This window comes from Schistocerca gregaria, chromosome 2 (assembly GCF_023897955.1).
Source record: "Schistocerca gregaria isolate iqSchGreg1 chromosome 2, iqSchGreg1.2, whole genome shotgun sequence".
Classification (NCBI taxonomy): Eukaryota; Metazoa; Arthropoda; class Insecta; order Orthoptera; family Acrididae; genus Schistocerca; species Schistocerca gregaria.
The window spans coordinates 257,524,637-257,541,412 of NC_064921.1; the positions used below are offsets into that span (position 1 = coordinate 257,524,637).

General features: G+C 40.9%; 1 protein-coding gene across 1 annotated transcript in view; it reads right to left on the minus strand.

Moving 5' to 3' along the window:
- LOC126336817 (methylosome subunit pICln) overlaps positions 1-16,776 on the minus strand; it is a 55,716-nt gene that overhangs the window by 16,217 nt on the left and 22,723 nt on the right. Inside the window, exons 2-3 of the mRNA XM_050000876.1 lie at positions 14,412-14,557; positions 1,800-1,955 (exon numbers count right to left, since the gene is read on the minus strand). Of these exons, the coding sequence (XP_049856833.1) occupies positions 1,800-1,955; positions 14,412-14,557 (302 nt within the window). The remainder of the gene's footprint in view (positions 1-1,799; positions 1,956-14,411; positions 14,558-16,776) is intronic.

The following is a 16,776-nucleotide window of genomic DNA, read 5'->3' on the forward strand; positions in this document are numbered from 1 at the left end:
AAGTACCAGTGAAAATTTGCCCTAGTATAAACAATTCTGCGAGTACTGTCAGAGTACCAAACTGTCCAAGAGCATGTATCCCAGCCATTACATTCATTGTGGACTATGTTACGGTGACTAACTGTTAATTATAATGCACAAAAGAAATAAAATCTGCATCAGACACTAAAATCTTTCCATCCACTATATGTTCCACTGGTTAACAATCATCAGTGAAAAGCATCTTTTACATTGGGGATTTCATGCAGCAGTGTTAAGGTGGCTGAGAGGTTAGGTTTTGACTTGTATTATTAATTATTATGTTCATCAGTCACAAAATGTATGTATCTGATGTAGCAGATCATCTGAAGGTATTACAGGTACTTCTACAGAGCAAGAAGAGCAGTATGTGTACCATATTCTGCTGCTGAAAATTCACTTATGTTTCTCAATGCACATTAATCACACAATGTTGTTATGTAGCAAATAAGTTACATTGCTTTCTTTCTTTTTCTACAAAAACATTTACCTTCTTTGCTACATAACAACAACATAGTCTCAAATGAAATTGGTAACCCACTCTGTTCCATAGAGAGAATGGAACTATACTGACTAAAGAACAACAGGAGAATTTCAAAACCAATAATATAAAGCGAGATTTATTTACATCACAGTGGTGCAGATTATAGAGTATTACTGCACACATTCCACTATGATTATGAAGATTATAATTGCTCCTACAAAAACTACTGTTTTTCAAAGCCACAGGTCATTACAAGAAATAATCCTTTTCAAAGTAAAATGTTGGTCCTCAAATACTCTAACTGCAACTAATTACAGCTATGGATATTTCACAGTTTCTTTAATGCCATTCATTCTCACTATTGTGGCAAAAAAGAATGTAGACTGGTAATAATACATGAACTTCGCATGTCGTATGAAGAAACATCACACCTGGTGCAAACAGCAAGACATGTTTTGGTAGCAGGGGATGAGAAAACTGTAAGATTGCTCAAAAATTTTGGGGCTCATCATCACATTTTTTTTCTAAATTGAAGTTCCACCGAGTGTCAGAGGACACCATTTCCCCATCTGTTACATGGTGTATTTAGGTGTGGCAAAATGTGTCCACACAGTTTATATTTTTACAAATACTGCCAATACATTAACTTAGGAAAAAAGATAGAATTATACAACACATTTTGCCCAAAACAGCAGCAGCAGTAAAGCATTTCAGCTCCTTGCATCCAGTTAAATCTTTTCAGACCTAATTTTTTTCTGGATAGAGGAATTTTTTTTTCCTTTGTGCTGCAATGGTCTTCGGTGATTTTTTAATGGTTTTAGATGCATGATTTATTCAAAAATGTGTGTGCATTTTCAAAATTTACATTTTACACTTGACTTCATTTCATGGACTAAAACAACTAATTTTGAACTATTCAATGTTGCAATAAACAAACTTACCACACTAGTTATTATGCAAAATAACAATAATAATATTTAATTATACAGTGGACTATAACTAACCAACCACTTCTATGTATTGTGGCAATCACAAGCTGCTGCGCACAGTACACTGAGTAGTTGATATTTATATAGTGATGGCCAGCAGTTGGCAACACTTGTGCATAACAGAAAGATCAAACATTCACAAATGTATACCTGAGGTTTCCATTGGAGAAAAAGATTTCTGTTGTGGCTAAGACACAGTAAAAGTTAATGTATACAATTGAACCCAGAGGTCTGAAAGGGTTAAGCAAAAGGCATGTGAAATGTAATGTTCTACCAAAAAAGAAACACAGAATAAAATAACAACGTACCATCATAGTTTTCAGACTGATCAGGATGCAGAGCTTGGCATTCACACATAGCATGGTACATTGCATCTAGCATTCCTTTGTCATCAGGAATAAATCTCATCTCTGTCATTTCAGGATTTGAACTGTCGTCATCAGCGTTTTCTTCAGGCTGGTTTTCTGAAACAGAAAATATACAGTGTAAACTGAAATTAAATACATTATTCAAACTACAGTCGTGTATTAATAGCACTTTTTCCAATATTGATGCTATTGTGGCATGCTCTGCTGGGCCTACAGGAACAAATCATGTTGGGGTCCTCCTATACAATCAGACATGTGTAACGACTGTTAGCTGCCAGAAAGCTGAAAGTTTATCAAGAACGACCAATTTCACAGAACTGGCAGCGGTATACAGGTAAAAGAAATACACAATGTATTATTACTTTGCACTGCCAGTGAAGCAAATTCAAAGTGAGAGAATCGGGTAGGAGCAAGCATGCTGGATTAGTGATTGAAACTGATCACTTTAAAAAAAATAAAAGTAATATCGCTGTGTAACACACAATGCAATTTTTAACTTAAAACAAATGCCTGTTACATCTTAGAGCACTTGGCCTGGGTACAAAATTTTTTATATGTAATTACATAATTTATTCCACATGGACCCGTGAATACAATTAAAGATTTCATCTGGGCTTACTGGGGTGGGGGACTCTACACAGATACCAACAGTTCCCAGGTGTCCTGCCATCTCACATGGTGAATACAGGCTCCATCCATTACTATTTCTGGCTGTAGGGGATGTATATAGCCAATGAAACAATGAGATGTGCTTCAACTGCACCCCACAGTGTCAAGTTTCCTGTTATTAACTTAAGTTAACAAAAGTTATAAGGAACTGAAGACTTTTTGTGACTGTGCTTGGTTTTGGAAGGTCACAGCATTCTGCAACTATTGAGAAAGGAACATTGGTGAATGATGACTTTAGAGCTGCATTACTAAAAGCACAACAATGCAGACAACAAACTAGATTTTTATGATTGTATTTCCTGAAGTAAATAATTTTAGCATTCCCACATGCAAACATTGATTAACAACAGGGGTGCTGCTCACAGATATTCTGAGGCAAATCCAAAACCAGAATGCTATGAAGAATGCAAGGAGTTGCAAAAGAGGGTGAAGCAATGTAATCGCAATGCCAAAATCAGGCTCTCTTATTCCTTTGTGTGCAGTGAAACAACAACCATGATTATGTGGAAGACTCTCTGTACCTTGGGTGTCTGATAAACAAAATCAGAAACTGTTTTTCCATGTCTCAACTGACAAACTGAGTCTCAGCACCATCCTAGCCTCATGCTGAGAAGACCCATCACACGCAAGAATTCCCTGACTACATAACTAACCATAACACTTTCCATCTGAAACTGGTTACAATGACCACAACAAGAAAAGCAATAATTACAATGTCTTTTGAAACAGCAGGGTATGACACTATCAGCATTATCATGGACAAGCATTGCAGATAGCACAATAGCTGTGTTAATATACATATTTTTCTCTTTTGAATGGAACACATTCCAATCCATGTAAAAGAAGCATTATCCGACCAATCCCTAAGAATAAAAAGTTACAACCACCTTACTTTAAATTATTTATTTGCTGTCCATATAACAATCAGTTTCCAGTCACTGTCAGAGTTTTAGTTTACATTACAAAGCTTTAGTTCACATGTAAATATATATATATATATATTCATTGATAGAAATAATTAGGATAAGAAATTATCAGTTTTTTTTTTATGGACAAAACAAAACTTATTATTATGTACACTGTTTTAAAGAGAGACATAACATGACATTTTATGCTGAATAGAAGCTTCTTTCTATTAGTGAATGCTTCAGTTTATTCTTTAAGGTTTGGAAATTAGCTGTCTTGAGATCAGATAGTAGCCTATTGTAAACAAGTTGCTCCTGTTGTATGTAGAACACAGTCTGCAGCCATTTTTATTTATTTATTTATTTACTTTACTTTACTTTACTTTACTTTACTTTACTTTACTTTACTGTCCTTTCAATTCTGTGGAAGCTTTCCCTTCCCCATGTATTTTAGTTACATACATTACTGCTTATTATATTATGTTCCGGGTTTCGTTTCACGAACATGATTGCCTGCAGATTTATACAGAGTAGATGGCAAGTATTTTATATTTACTGAAATTTTCTCTACAAGGTTTAGTCTTGTTTACCTTAGCTACCACTATTACTGCTTTTTTTGTATTCCAAAAAAGCCTATCTCTACAGACTGCTGATGTCTCATCCCATCTCAATACCATACTGAAGATGTCAATGTATCATTCCAAAATATACAGGTAGCACACAAAAAACCAGTCCTGAGTATTGGCTTCCTCACCTATTGTTTCGAAGCTGTTTTAACTATGTTTTGTATTATCAGTACAAAAGCCATTGCGACTTGGTTGAGACATGGGAAGGAAATATCTCAATGAGGTGTATCCTACTCAAGAAAGAACTGTAATAATGGAGTCCTGTGTGTCTATCAGTTCATGTAAGGAAATAGGGACATTTTTGCTAAGCAGTTTTCTGGCATTTACATACCAGCAAAGAGCAGTGCATATGACTTAGTGGCATACTAAAGGATCAGTTACAAACACAAGAAAGAAGAGAGCCCTGTCCATATGTGCACCTGCTGTATTCACAAATATTTGAGCATGATTGATCCAGAGTCCAAGGAAGTCAACAGTCATGCTGCTCCACTCCTATGGCAGTCCTAACATTTTTGGCCTTAATGCCTTTGATATTTTTGGTCTTCAGATCTCAGATAATGTGGCGATGATTAACTCTTATGACAGTATCACAAGGCTCTGTGACAAATTCCACCAGCTTTTTGAGGACTCTCGGGGTAGGGGTAAAGGTTTTTTCACTCAGATTACCTTGAAGGATGCGGCCCAGCTCGAGGTTCATAAAAGATCAGGAAGTTCCTCACGCTCTTTGGGACACTGTTGCAGCAAAGTTGTGTAGTACACAGGAACTGTGTGTGTGTGGGGGGGGGGGCTCCTTACGCCCAGTTCCGCTAGTCAATGGATATCCCCCCCCCCCCCCCCCATCACTGTCAAGAAACCTAATGGCCGCCTTTGCCTATGTGCCAATTTTAAATCCACCGTTTACGCACAGTCTCTCAGATTCCTACCCTCTCCCTCCCCACGAGCAATTAATGGAAAAATTACAAGGGATCGTGTTATTTTCCAAGATTGATCTCCAAGATGCTTAATGCAACTCCCGTTGCATGATGAGACAAAGTCCTTCCTCATCATCAACACTCACATTAGACTGTTCCAATGTCAGTATCTTCCCTTTGGCGGCACTTCTGCTTGGTCATCTTGCAACAATTTCTGAAACAAATGACTCTGAAAGTACCCCGTGGCGCCAATTATCTGGACGATATTGTAGTTTCCAGCAAGACTCCAGAGAAGCATTCCCAGAACCTGAAGTGCCTCTTTCAGATTGTTATTTATGTTGGTATCAGGTGCAACCAGAAGAAATGTGAATTTTTCTGTACTCAAATAGAATATCTGTCACATCAAGAACTTACAGGGTGTTCGCCCTTCTGTCAAATACTTTGAGGCTTACTCCTGAGCTCTCTTCCCTGATGAATCTCTCCGAGGTTCAGGCCATTCTCAGCAAGATAACGTATAATCTCCACTTCGTACCTAATGTTTCTCAGATCGCAACAGCCTTGCATACCCTCCAGGGGAATAATGTTCCTTTCATGTGGTTGCCTGAGCAGAACACTTTTGACATCTGTATGGATGGGAATTCTCTTTTGCTGACAGATCACAAGTCCCTCAGCAATTTGTTCCACCCAGCCAAACCTGTACCTGTCTGGACAGCGCAAAAACTTCAACATTGGGCACTTATCCCGACGAACTATGATTACAAGATTCACTATCGCGAACTGTCTGCCATGCCAATGCAGATATCTTGACTCGTCGCCCTGTAGGTTCAGATAAGGGATTTATTCTTCTGAGGAAGGTTCTTTCCACATTGACCAGATTGAGGAAACAAGTGTGGCTATGTTCCTGATCGGCCACTGTCAACTTGCCGCAGCCACGGAACGAGATGCTACCATCTAGCTCCTCCGCCAGTTTGTCCCATCTGAAGGGTCAGAGACTAATCCGCTCCTTCCTACTGAGTCGCTTCAGCGTTGGTTTTCCCAGTGTGATGCATTTTCTGCCCAACAGGGTGATGTCCTTTTACACGTACCAAATGAGCACACCTGTGTGCTTATCCGGCATCTCTACAGCAGCACGTGTTGAACTTGCATGATCATGAGTTGCAAGGATTGTGCTGAGTACTTGCCTGGTCCTCTTAATCAGTTTCCTGACTGGCCCCGACCAGCTGGCCGCTGGCAATGGGTTCACATTAACTTCGCTGTATCATTTTGAAGTTCGCGGTGGCTTATCATAGTAGATGCCTTTTCTAAATTTCCTTTTGTGGTCCCACTGACTTCCACAACATTGGCGTACGCTTTGCACCTTGGCAACTATTTTCTACCAAGGAGGGTTGCCTGCCACCCTCATATCAGATAGCAGCTCACAATTCACCTCCGCTAAAGTTTCATCCTTTTGCAAGGCTAACACCGTCACTCACATCTGCTCACCGCCTTTTTCAGCACAGTCCTATGGGAAATTGAGAGGGTCGTGCAAACTTTCAAGAGCCAAATGACAAAGCTACAGCTGTCCCTGCCAAGGAAAATGCTCTGCTCCTGTTCCTCTCCTCCAACCTATGACTCCTCAGAGAGAAAAGTCTCCTGCTGAATTCCTCCATGGCAGACTCCATCAGACCACTCTGGATCTCCTCCATCCTCCACACTCCTACGACTCTCCTTCTCTCCCTAAATTCAGGACCAATGACAAGGTGTACATCTCTGTTTTTCACACGGGCATCTGGGGTCGTCATCCGCTCTGTGGGTGGGGCTACATATGTTACGCAGGACGGAGTGAGGTGTCATCAGCACAGGCATCAAAATCAACTGCACCTTTGCATTATTCCTGACCCTTCTGCTGACTCCTTGGTTACAGAGCAGGCACGGACAGGTGCTACCTCTCCTGGCAGTTCCCTGCAGTGGATGTCACCCCACCGGCCTGGCGCTCCCTGCATGTCTTCAGCGACAGCCCAATTGCAGTCGCCGCCATCACTGCCTTGGGGGCCTGCACCATGTCTGTTGCAGGCTCCACTCGTTCCACCATTGCCATCGCTAGTCCTTCCACTGCAGCCCTCGGTGTTGCCTCTTCCGACATCATCGCCGGTGGTACTGCTGCCAGTTCAGTCGCTGGCCCCACCTTCATATCCCCTGCCTGCTTCACTTCAACCTTCATCCTCATCGTCATCTACAGATATGCCTATGGACGTAGACTCCCCTCTGCCACAGTGGGAGACCCTCAGTTGGGTGGGCATCTGTCGCAGGTCACTTGCATGTCTCTTTCCCAGTTCCCTGGAGGCCCACACAGTTGGAGTGGAGCCTGGGGAACTTATGCAGCACCCTGCCTCCAACACAAACCTCCCCATCGCTACCATGGCCATGCACACTAAACCACCATGGAACGGCATTTTGGTGGTTCGGTAGGGGGGGGGGGGGGGACTGCAATATCATTATTGACCACACTGTGGCGCACAGTGTTTTGCTGCCTGCTGCCAGGAATCAGATGGTGTTCAGCTTGTGACGAAGCAAGCTGGGATCTTTTTGCTTCCTATCATTTTGCAGTCAGCCTCCTTAAATCCATTTTTGCCTGATTAACATGCACTAGTATAATCTGCATTCCCATAAAAGAGAAAAGTTGGCCCTCAGTCATAAGGAATAGACCGCCAGGTTTAATTTTGTGCTTAGCTTCACGTATGTAATCAACTCCCTAATTTATTTTTACTATTCCTAGTTAATATCTTTTGTTATAGGGTGAAATCGGTAACTGTTTCATGACTTAGATTCTATCGTTGATTTATAAACAAATGTAAGTTCTGTACTAACTATAAACATTTGGAAGAAGAACTGCTAGGGTTCTCTAAGTATTTATTTGGCTCCATTCAAAAACACGTTAGCAAAGCCAGCCCTTAATTAATTCCAAAATAATTACCAGGCTTGTCAACAGTATTGCTGTATAACTACATCTGTTAATTTAATTATTTAAACAAATAATGCACCCTAATATTTGTGATAGAAGGAACTGTACAAAAAGGAGGAATTTTTCGATGTATTCAGTTAATTGAATGAATTATGTTTTAAATATAATTTCTGTAAATTAAACACCAAACAATGTATAGTTTCAGTTCCTAGTATTGTGAGGACATATAACAGCCCGATTTTTGGTCCCAAGGCACTCAGTCCACAGCCAATTTTTTATGGCAGTGTCTGTTCAATTTATTTGAGAAATAGTTTTACACGTACCTTATTTTTCCGCAAGAACTGTCAACTGTGTGGTTAGGTATTTACTGCTCATAGATGTTCAACAGTAAACTATTGTAGCAGTGTGCTGATTTGCCTCCACACTACTAATGAGGCTTAACCTTTACCAATAGTGAACTGGCCATATAACAGTGTAATAACAGTGAAAGTAAAGATCTATGGAACCAATTGTGCAGCTGTCGGCTACATCATTTACGGTAATCAGTATTAAACTTCCACACCCCCCCCCCCCATTTTTTGGCCAGTATAACAATGCAGTACGTCAACACTGAGGAATATCAACAAAGAAATAAAGCAGGCGAACGTCGCAAGTTCACGACCAATATGCAATGACACCACCGCCACTTAACAGCGCAGGTCCAACCACCCCAAAGCTGCTTCCACAGTAATCCCAGCAATGTCAGCTGGCATACATATGAAAAATAGCAACCTACCAACTATGGGCCAATCACACCATGGCATGCCACCGCAGGCTCACCGGCGGCCTGTCTACTCCTGCGTGCCTGGATTAGTTGAAAGCACATGCCGTGCCACAGGTGGCAGTGCGGAGTCAGGCTGCAGTGTTGTGAAGTGTCTGGCCTTACCATTTGTAACTATGGACATAAACAGACTTGAAGTTACAGTGTTGTACGATTGTCATACAGACTCATGATACCATTTAGTCAGAGAGTGATTCTGTTCAGATCTTGTGTGAACTTAAGTTCAAAGACTAAACTTGTTTTCCCACTCAAGTGTCTAGTCTTTGTTGTTCCGCACCTCGCAGATGCAACATTTACGATCACTTAGCCTTTCTTGAATACTGTTCAACACAAATGCCAAAAGGTAAATTTGATTTCAAGCATACTAGTTTCATCAGGAAATAGTTACCGCTTCTTTGTCTTTGGGAATGATAATTTTGGTCTCTTAATAATACAATTAACAAACTAGAAAAAGAAATATTTTGTTGTAGATTTGTCTCTAACGTTTGACTCTCTCAGTTGGAAGAAAAGACCAACAGTATTGCTTCAAACATTGTGACTGATTCCAGAGAAAAGGCAGAAGTAGACCACTAAATGTTTCAGACTGATGCATAACTTCTGTGTAGAAGAAAGAAGGTGCTGATCCCAGCGGCACGAACTTATGTATATAGCAGGAGGTACATCATGTCCTCAGCCAGCACTCCACTTATTCCTCTTACATAAGTTCGTGCTGCTGGGATCAGCACCTTCTTTCATCTACACAGAAGTTATGCATCAATCTAAAACATTTAGTGGTGAAACAGAAAGAAACTTCCACATGGGAAAAATATATTAAAAACAAAGATTCCAAGACTTACCAAGCGGGAAAGCGCCGGCAGACAGGCACATGAACAAAACACACAAACACACACACAGAATTACGAGCTTTCGCAACTGGCAGTTGCTTCGTCAGGAAGGAAGGAAGGAGAGGGAAAAATGAAAGGATGTGGGTTTTAAGGGAGAGGGTAAGGAGTCATTCCAATCCCGGGAGCGGAAAGACTTCCCTTAGGGGAAAAAAAGGACAGGTGTACACTCGCACACACACACATATCCATCCGCACATACACAGACACAAGCAGACATATTTGCCTTTAAATATGTCTGCTTGTGTCTGTGTATGTGCGGATGGATGTGTGTGTGTGTGTGTGTGTGTGTGTGTGTGTGTGTGTGTGTGTGTGTGTGCGCGCGGATGGATATGTGTGTGTGTGTGTGTGTGTGTGTGTGTGTGTGTGTGTGTGTGTGTGTACACCTGTCCTTTTTTTCCCCTAAGGGAAGTCTTTCCGCTCCCGGGATTGGAATGACTCCTTACCCTCTCCCTTAAAACCCACATCCTTTCATTTTTCCCTCTCCTTCCTTCCTTCCTGACGAAGCAACTGCCAGTTGCGAAAGCTCGTAATTCTGTGTGTGTGTTTTGTTCATGTGCCTGTCTGCCGGCGCTTTCCCGCTTGGTAAGTCTTGGAATCTTTGCTTCGTCAGGAAAGAGGGAAGGAGAGGGAAAAATGAAAGGATGTGGGTTTTAAGGGAGAGGGTAAGGAGTCATTCCAATCCCGGGAGCGGAAAGACTTCCCTTAGGGGAAAAAAAGGACAGGTGTACACTCGCACACACACACACACACATATCCATCCGCACATACACAGACACAAGCAGACATATTTAAAGGCCTTTAAATATGTCTGCTTGTGTCTGTGTATTTGCGGATGGATGTGTGTGTGTGTGTGTGTGTGTGTGTGTGTGTGTGTGTGTGTGTGTGTGTGTGTGTGTGCGCGCGAGTGTACACCTGTCCTTTTTTTCCCCTAACGGAAGTCTTTCCGCTCCCGGGATTGGAATGACTCCTTACCCTCTCCCTTAAAACCCACATCCTTTCATTTTTCCCTCTCCTTCCCTCTTTCCTGACGAAGCAACTGCCAGTTGCGAAAGCTCGTAATTCTGTGTGTGTGTTTGTGTGTTTTGTTCATGTGCCTGTCTGCCGGCACTTTCCCGCTTGGTAAGTCTTGGAATCTTTGTTTTAATATATTTTTCCCATGTGAAAGTTTCTTTCTGTTTTATATATATTTTTTGTGTGTGAATTTATTTATGCTGAGCATGGGTACGGGTATGAAGACTTATCCCCTCATTATTTTAGTCTCGTCAAAAAAGCAGCAGCATATGGACTTTATTCCTCAAAATACAATTCAAAAATGAAAAGTTTAAGAGTATCTCAAGACACTAATATTATTCGAGACTGGTGATACGAGGGGAACAATTTATTTTCTTTTAATACAAAATTAAAATATTATGTAATATTTTTGCTAAATTTTTACATTTATTAAAAGCAGCTGTTTTCATTAAACATTCTCTCTCTTCATTGCAGTAAACTTGTCAATGGTGGGAGAGTAAATAAGAACTTTACCACAGTGATTCAGTATTAAGTGGAAGTTACTCAAACAATAAGCAAAAGTGCCAATAAACAGCTATGTTCCAAACATTTCACTGTCTTCATCTGAAGGAAGAAATAACATTGTGTACCAGGAATGGATTCACAAGTACCATACAAAAACATATGCTCTTAATAAGAAAGGGGAATTATGTAAAGTTCAATATTGAGTAAACAAATTGAGTTGTTCCAGGACTGCAACTATGACTAAGAAAAAAATATTATTTTAAATAAACTTAGCCAAAAATTTCTGGAAGTTGGAAGAAAATTAGCATCACTGCAAGTTTTTCTGCTACACTTGTGGGTTTCCTGCACTAGTTGCTCTTTTTCTCTGTGTGTCACTTTCTGTAAGTTGCAAAGCATGCATAAACTGACTGATATTTTATTTTAGATTAAGTCTGAATTGTGTGCTGTAATTAAGAAGATGCCTATTAATAAAAATGTTATCACAATCTACTATTTTAAGTGCCACAAAAGACTATTAATATTCTCCTACCTCCTGTTGAGGAGCAACAGTAACATTACCATGTCATCCTCTTCTCGTTGTAAACCATCTAAGTAGCTTAAAGTCAAATCTAGTCCACCCATGCTTCTTTTTATCCTGAAGAGGCATTGGGCCTGTACCTTGGGGAACAGTGGCAGCTGGGGCTAAGTTTCAGCCACGTTGCTGTCTATCTGAGTGGCAAAAGATGGGCATGACCAGCTGCAGTTGCAGGTAACAGCCGCACCTTGGACAACGCACCTTAACCATTTTTTTCTCAGTTTCATTACTTTCTTTATTAGAGATTTTTTTCTTGTTGGCTCACTGCAGAACATCTTCATTCCTTTCTTGATCGATCCTTGTGATCTTCTGCAGTCCCGTGTAACATCACATTTCAAAGGCTTCTAAACATTTTGTTTCTGTCTTCCCCATAGTCCACTGTTTGCACCCATAGAGAACTGTGTTATGGCACAGTACAGTAAGGGGTAGAAATTAGAAAAAAAATTATTAAAACCCACATTGCCTGAGGCAAATTCAAGTCAAGCCAGGGACAGAGGCGAAGCAGGAAGCGAGCCATTATGTCGCAAGTGGGTGTTGATGTCACTGTCTGCCAAGAAAGAAATAAGCACATTCTGCAGAAAAAAAAGAGGGCAGAAAACCAAAGGAAGCGAGACAGGCCTATTCGTTAGCTCATAGGGCATGTTGAAATAAACTTTATATATTTCCTAAAAGCACATTGCAAGGGACTGACACAGCAGTTAAGTGCCCATTAAGCGAATGCAGCAGAATAATGAAGATACATTTATTCATTGTGAACCGAGCTTTGCCTCTGAGTCTTACGTTAGCTCCCTTTAAATACTCGTACTACAGCTCGTCACTAGTTGATAATTGGGATCAATGGCGTTCCCAGTGATAGCAGTTGATTCCATAACTATGATACTACAGTGAATCTACGTCCTAGATGCTCTAGCAGAGTCTATGAACAAGCCAAAGATTCACTCAACATGATGGCCTCCACTTGATTAACTACTGGCAGTTCACTGTCTACCACCTACTACTGCCTCTAGATCACACGTCCCAGATTAAATTCCTGGCTGGGTCAGATTTTCTTCCCTCGTTGACTGTATTGACCCAATCACTTCATCTTATCTTTATCAACACACAAGTCACCAAAGTGGCGTCAAATGGAATGACTTGCATCGGGCCGCTTAACAATCCCAGATGGAGCCTCCTGGTCAACAGTGCCATACGGTTGATCGATCAATCAATCATTCACGATTTGGCCCGATTCCATCAATATTTGGGCATTTGTTCCTCCAGAGTTTGTGCAAAGCTGCTTGAAGCCTCCCCTATTATCTTCTTGACTGAAGTCCTTATTTCCAATTGGTCTAGTTTCTACTGGGCTGCTATAAAGTTCTACCTCTCACATTATTTTCTGCTTTTATAACCTAATTATCTTCTTATTCTCTGGACATCATTCTCCTAATTTTGCAGTCTCTAAAATAATTGACTGCACTGAATATACTGATAATACAGGTTTGTCAACCTCGGTTCACTACAACTAGATGTAGAGCCACCACTCTTTGTAGTACAGTCATATTAAACTGCCTCACAGCTGTGGGACAGACTAGATTCCCATTAGCATCTGCAACTATTACTACACTGTGTGGAGTCATTACACAATGCCCTCGGCTTGTTCAAATGTGTGTGTGAACTATTCAAAAATACCATAACATTACATTGTACTTAACCAACATTCATCTATATGCTACAGTCATCTAGAAACATAAAGAAGACCACAGGAAAGTATTACAAAGTTCATTTGTAGAGTTAGACAAGTTATGTACATTTGCAATACCCATTAAGAAAGTATGTGATGCTTCTTTTCTAAATAAAAAGTACAAGGGATATCCAGAAACTAATGCATCACTTCCTTTTTCTTGGCCAACAAGAATAGTACAAATGTGAAACTTTGTGTTACAAGCAGCGTGTCATTTGATTTCTCACTGTAGAGAAAGAAACTGTTGGCAACATTCAAAAGCATTTTTGTGCAATTTACGAGGCATCTGCAGTCAACAGAAGCGCGGTTAGTCACTGGGTAAACAGGGTGAGGCCATTATGAGAAGAGGTCTTCCACGATTTGCAGCATTTGTGGCAACCATCCCTGGCTCTCTCTCATGACAAGATGCAACTTACTGATGAGCTCATCTATAGTCCCAAGAGACAGCACCATTAACTCTCAAGTTTAAGGAAACTGATTGAGCTAACTCAAAAAGTGCTTCCAGTTACTTCGGTGCCATAACAGCTTAGATGGCTGATTGATTCAATATGACAATGCTTGAACTTGCACAAGTTTGAGGCCTCCGGAACACATCACTAAACAGGTTTGGAAAGTGTGACCCCCATCCACCCAACAACCCTGACATAGCTCCCATACTTCCACTTGGTTGGGCCATTAAAGGATGCCATTCATGGAATACAATTGGAGGACGACGAGGAGGTGATTTGCACAGTGAAGAAATGACTGTGACCAGAAGAACAACTGGTACCGACAGGGCATGCACACCCTTGCGTATCACTTGAGGGAGGCCATATCACAGGAATATTATGAGGAAAAATAGAAAGTGCAGAAGAAACATCATCCTTTCTTGTGTGTATGTTTAATTGTGTTCAATAAATAACTGTTGAAGAAAAATATGTGATGCATTACTTTCTGAGTGAGCCTTGTATAATACTGTTAATTGAATGAAGTTTAACAGCAACAAACCTTCTGCATCTACATGTGTGTCCAACATTATATAAAGGCACTCCTGTGGATGTGACTGCAAATCCCTTGATACTGCATGGAGAGCAATGTGAGGGTACTCAAGAGAAAATCCCTGGCCAGTGGAGTTGTTTACCCACGACAGACGACTGAAACAGATAAAAATCATGCCTTCATTTTTGTATGATTGTAACAGCCCTAAAAACACTACAAAACACAAATAATCTTAACTAATTGACATATTCACTATTACTGACTTTAAAATATATGTACGAGATCAGCTTTGAGGGAGGCCACCACAAACTTTGGAGTGTGTGTTTAAAAAAAAAAATCTACCTGGAACTCCATCCTCTGACAACTAAATTAAGAATGTAATTAACACTATAAAAAGCAACAACTCTGATGGGGCTAACAATATCACATGTAAATTACTGAAATACTCTCTTCATGCAACACTATCTGATCCAAACTATCCAGAAACATTTTAATGGACAGTACTATAATATGTGTCCATCATTTGCCTTTACGGCAGTTTGAACTCTGCTGGAGAGACATTCAATGGGTTGACTCAATGCCTATAGACAAATGGCATCCTCAACAATCAAAACCAGAGGATGTAGTGATGTTGGACACTAGAGGGAGCAGACCTTCAAACTTTCCCCAAAAGTGTTCCCTTAGGTTCAGGTCAGGACTCTAGACATGCCGATCCATTCAGGAATGCTACTGTCCACAAACCATTGCCTTACAGATGCTGCTGTGTGACAGAACGCACTGTCATGCTGATACGACCATCATCTCTGAACTATTCCTCTGCTGTACTCCGTACATAATGCTTAAAATGTGTACACCGCCTTTTGTGTTTGGTGTTTTCTTAAGTGGACATATCCTAACCACAAAAACATTCCCATACTGTAACATCTGGTCCTCCATACTTCACAGCTGGCACTTCCCATGACGACAGGTCACATTCTCCAGGCATTCGCCAAACCCATACGTGTCCATCAGATTGCCACAGCATACAGCATGATTCATCACTCCCAATTACTCATTTCCAGTCATCCCCTGTCCACTGGCATCACTCTACAACACACAGACACTGCTTAACACTGACTGCAGAAATGTGTGGCTTATGAGTAGCTGCTCCAGCACTGTATCAATTATTTTCAACAACTTACACACAGTCATTATACTAGCTGGACAAGTGTAGTACTTTTGAACTTCCAAATCTTTCTTTCCACTGATTTCAAGTGATTTTTTAAAACCACCCTCTGCAATGCTCGAAGACTGTTGTCCGTCAGTAAACAAGGTTTCCATCGTCTTTATTTTGCTGTCGTTGTTCCTTCGTGTCTCCACCAATAGTTGACTCGGGCAGCTTTAGAAGGGTTGAAATGTCCCTGATGGATCTGCTACTCAGCCGACTTCTGACGACTAGCCCATGCTTTAAGTCACTGAGCTCTACTGACCAACCCAGTCCATTGTTACCGCTTCTTTACAGACAACATAATATTCCCTTTCATACCAGGAGGTCTGCTGCCTCTCCAGACATCTAGGAGTATATTCCGCCTTACATATGGGTGTCCAGATGATTTTGATCAGGTAGTAAATACATTAAACGAAAGAAAGTCAAAGTTTTAATTGTCACCTCAAATAAAGTCACCTTAAATAAAATTATTTAAGTAGGTTTTTGTTTATTTGCAGGTATACATTTGCAGTGCTGGTACATGTTAAAACCTCCAACCCACAGTGAAAGGGACACTAGAGGAGCCAGAACAAATTGGTGCAGCACACCTCCACTATACCAATGAGCAAAGCCATTTCATTTTGGCTCCTCTAACAGCATGCTCTGGTACAATGGTGCGGGGAATTCTATCTGGCAACATAGAATTCAAATGACAGCAGCAGTGCACCAATGTGACAAGAGCTTCAGGGATTCCCAAGCTTGCTAACACTGTCTCCCTGCTGCCCTGTCATCACAAACCCAGATCACTGTCTAGCCTACGATGCGTTATTGCAGTCTAAGTTGCCTGTGCACTTTAATTGCAAATGATTTGTGTTATCACTACCAGTGCAACATGTTTCTTAGTAGCTAGCTTCGTAATGGGTGGGTGGTGGGAGGGGAAAAAGAAAAAAGGTGTGCGGACTATAAATAGATAGTAATGACGTACGTAGAAGAACATGGACACACAGCATCTGAGTGACATTTCGGTCCTCCACCAGCAGGGGGGAAAAAACACACACACATATATATATATATATTAGTGATTGGTGGGCTAGTAAAGAAGAACTTTGGGGGGGGGGGGGGGGGGGCATCGAGAGAGAGAGTAAATGTGCATACAGAGGACTGAAATCAAAAGGCCAAATGATTGGC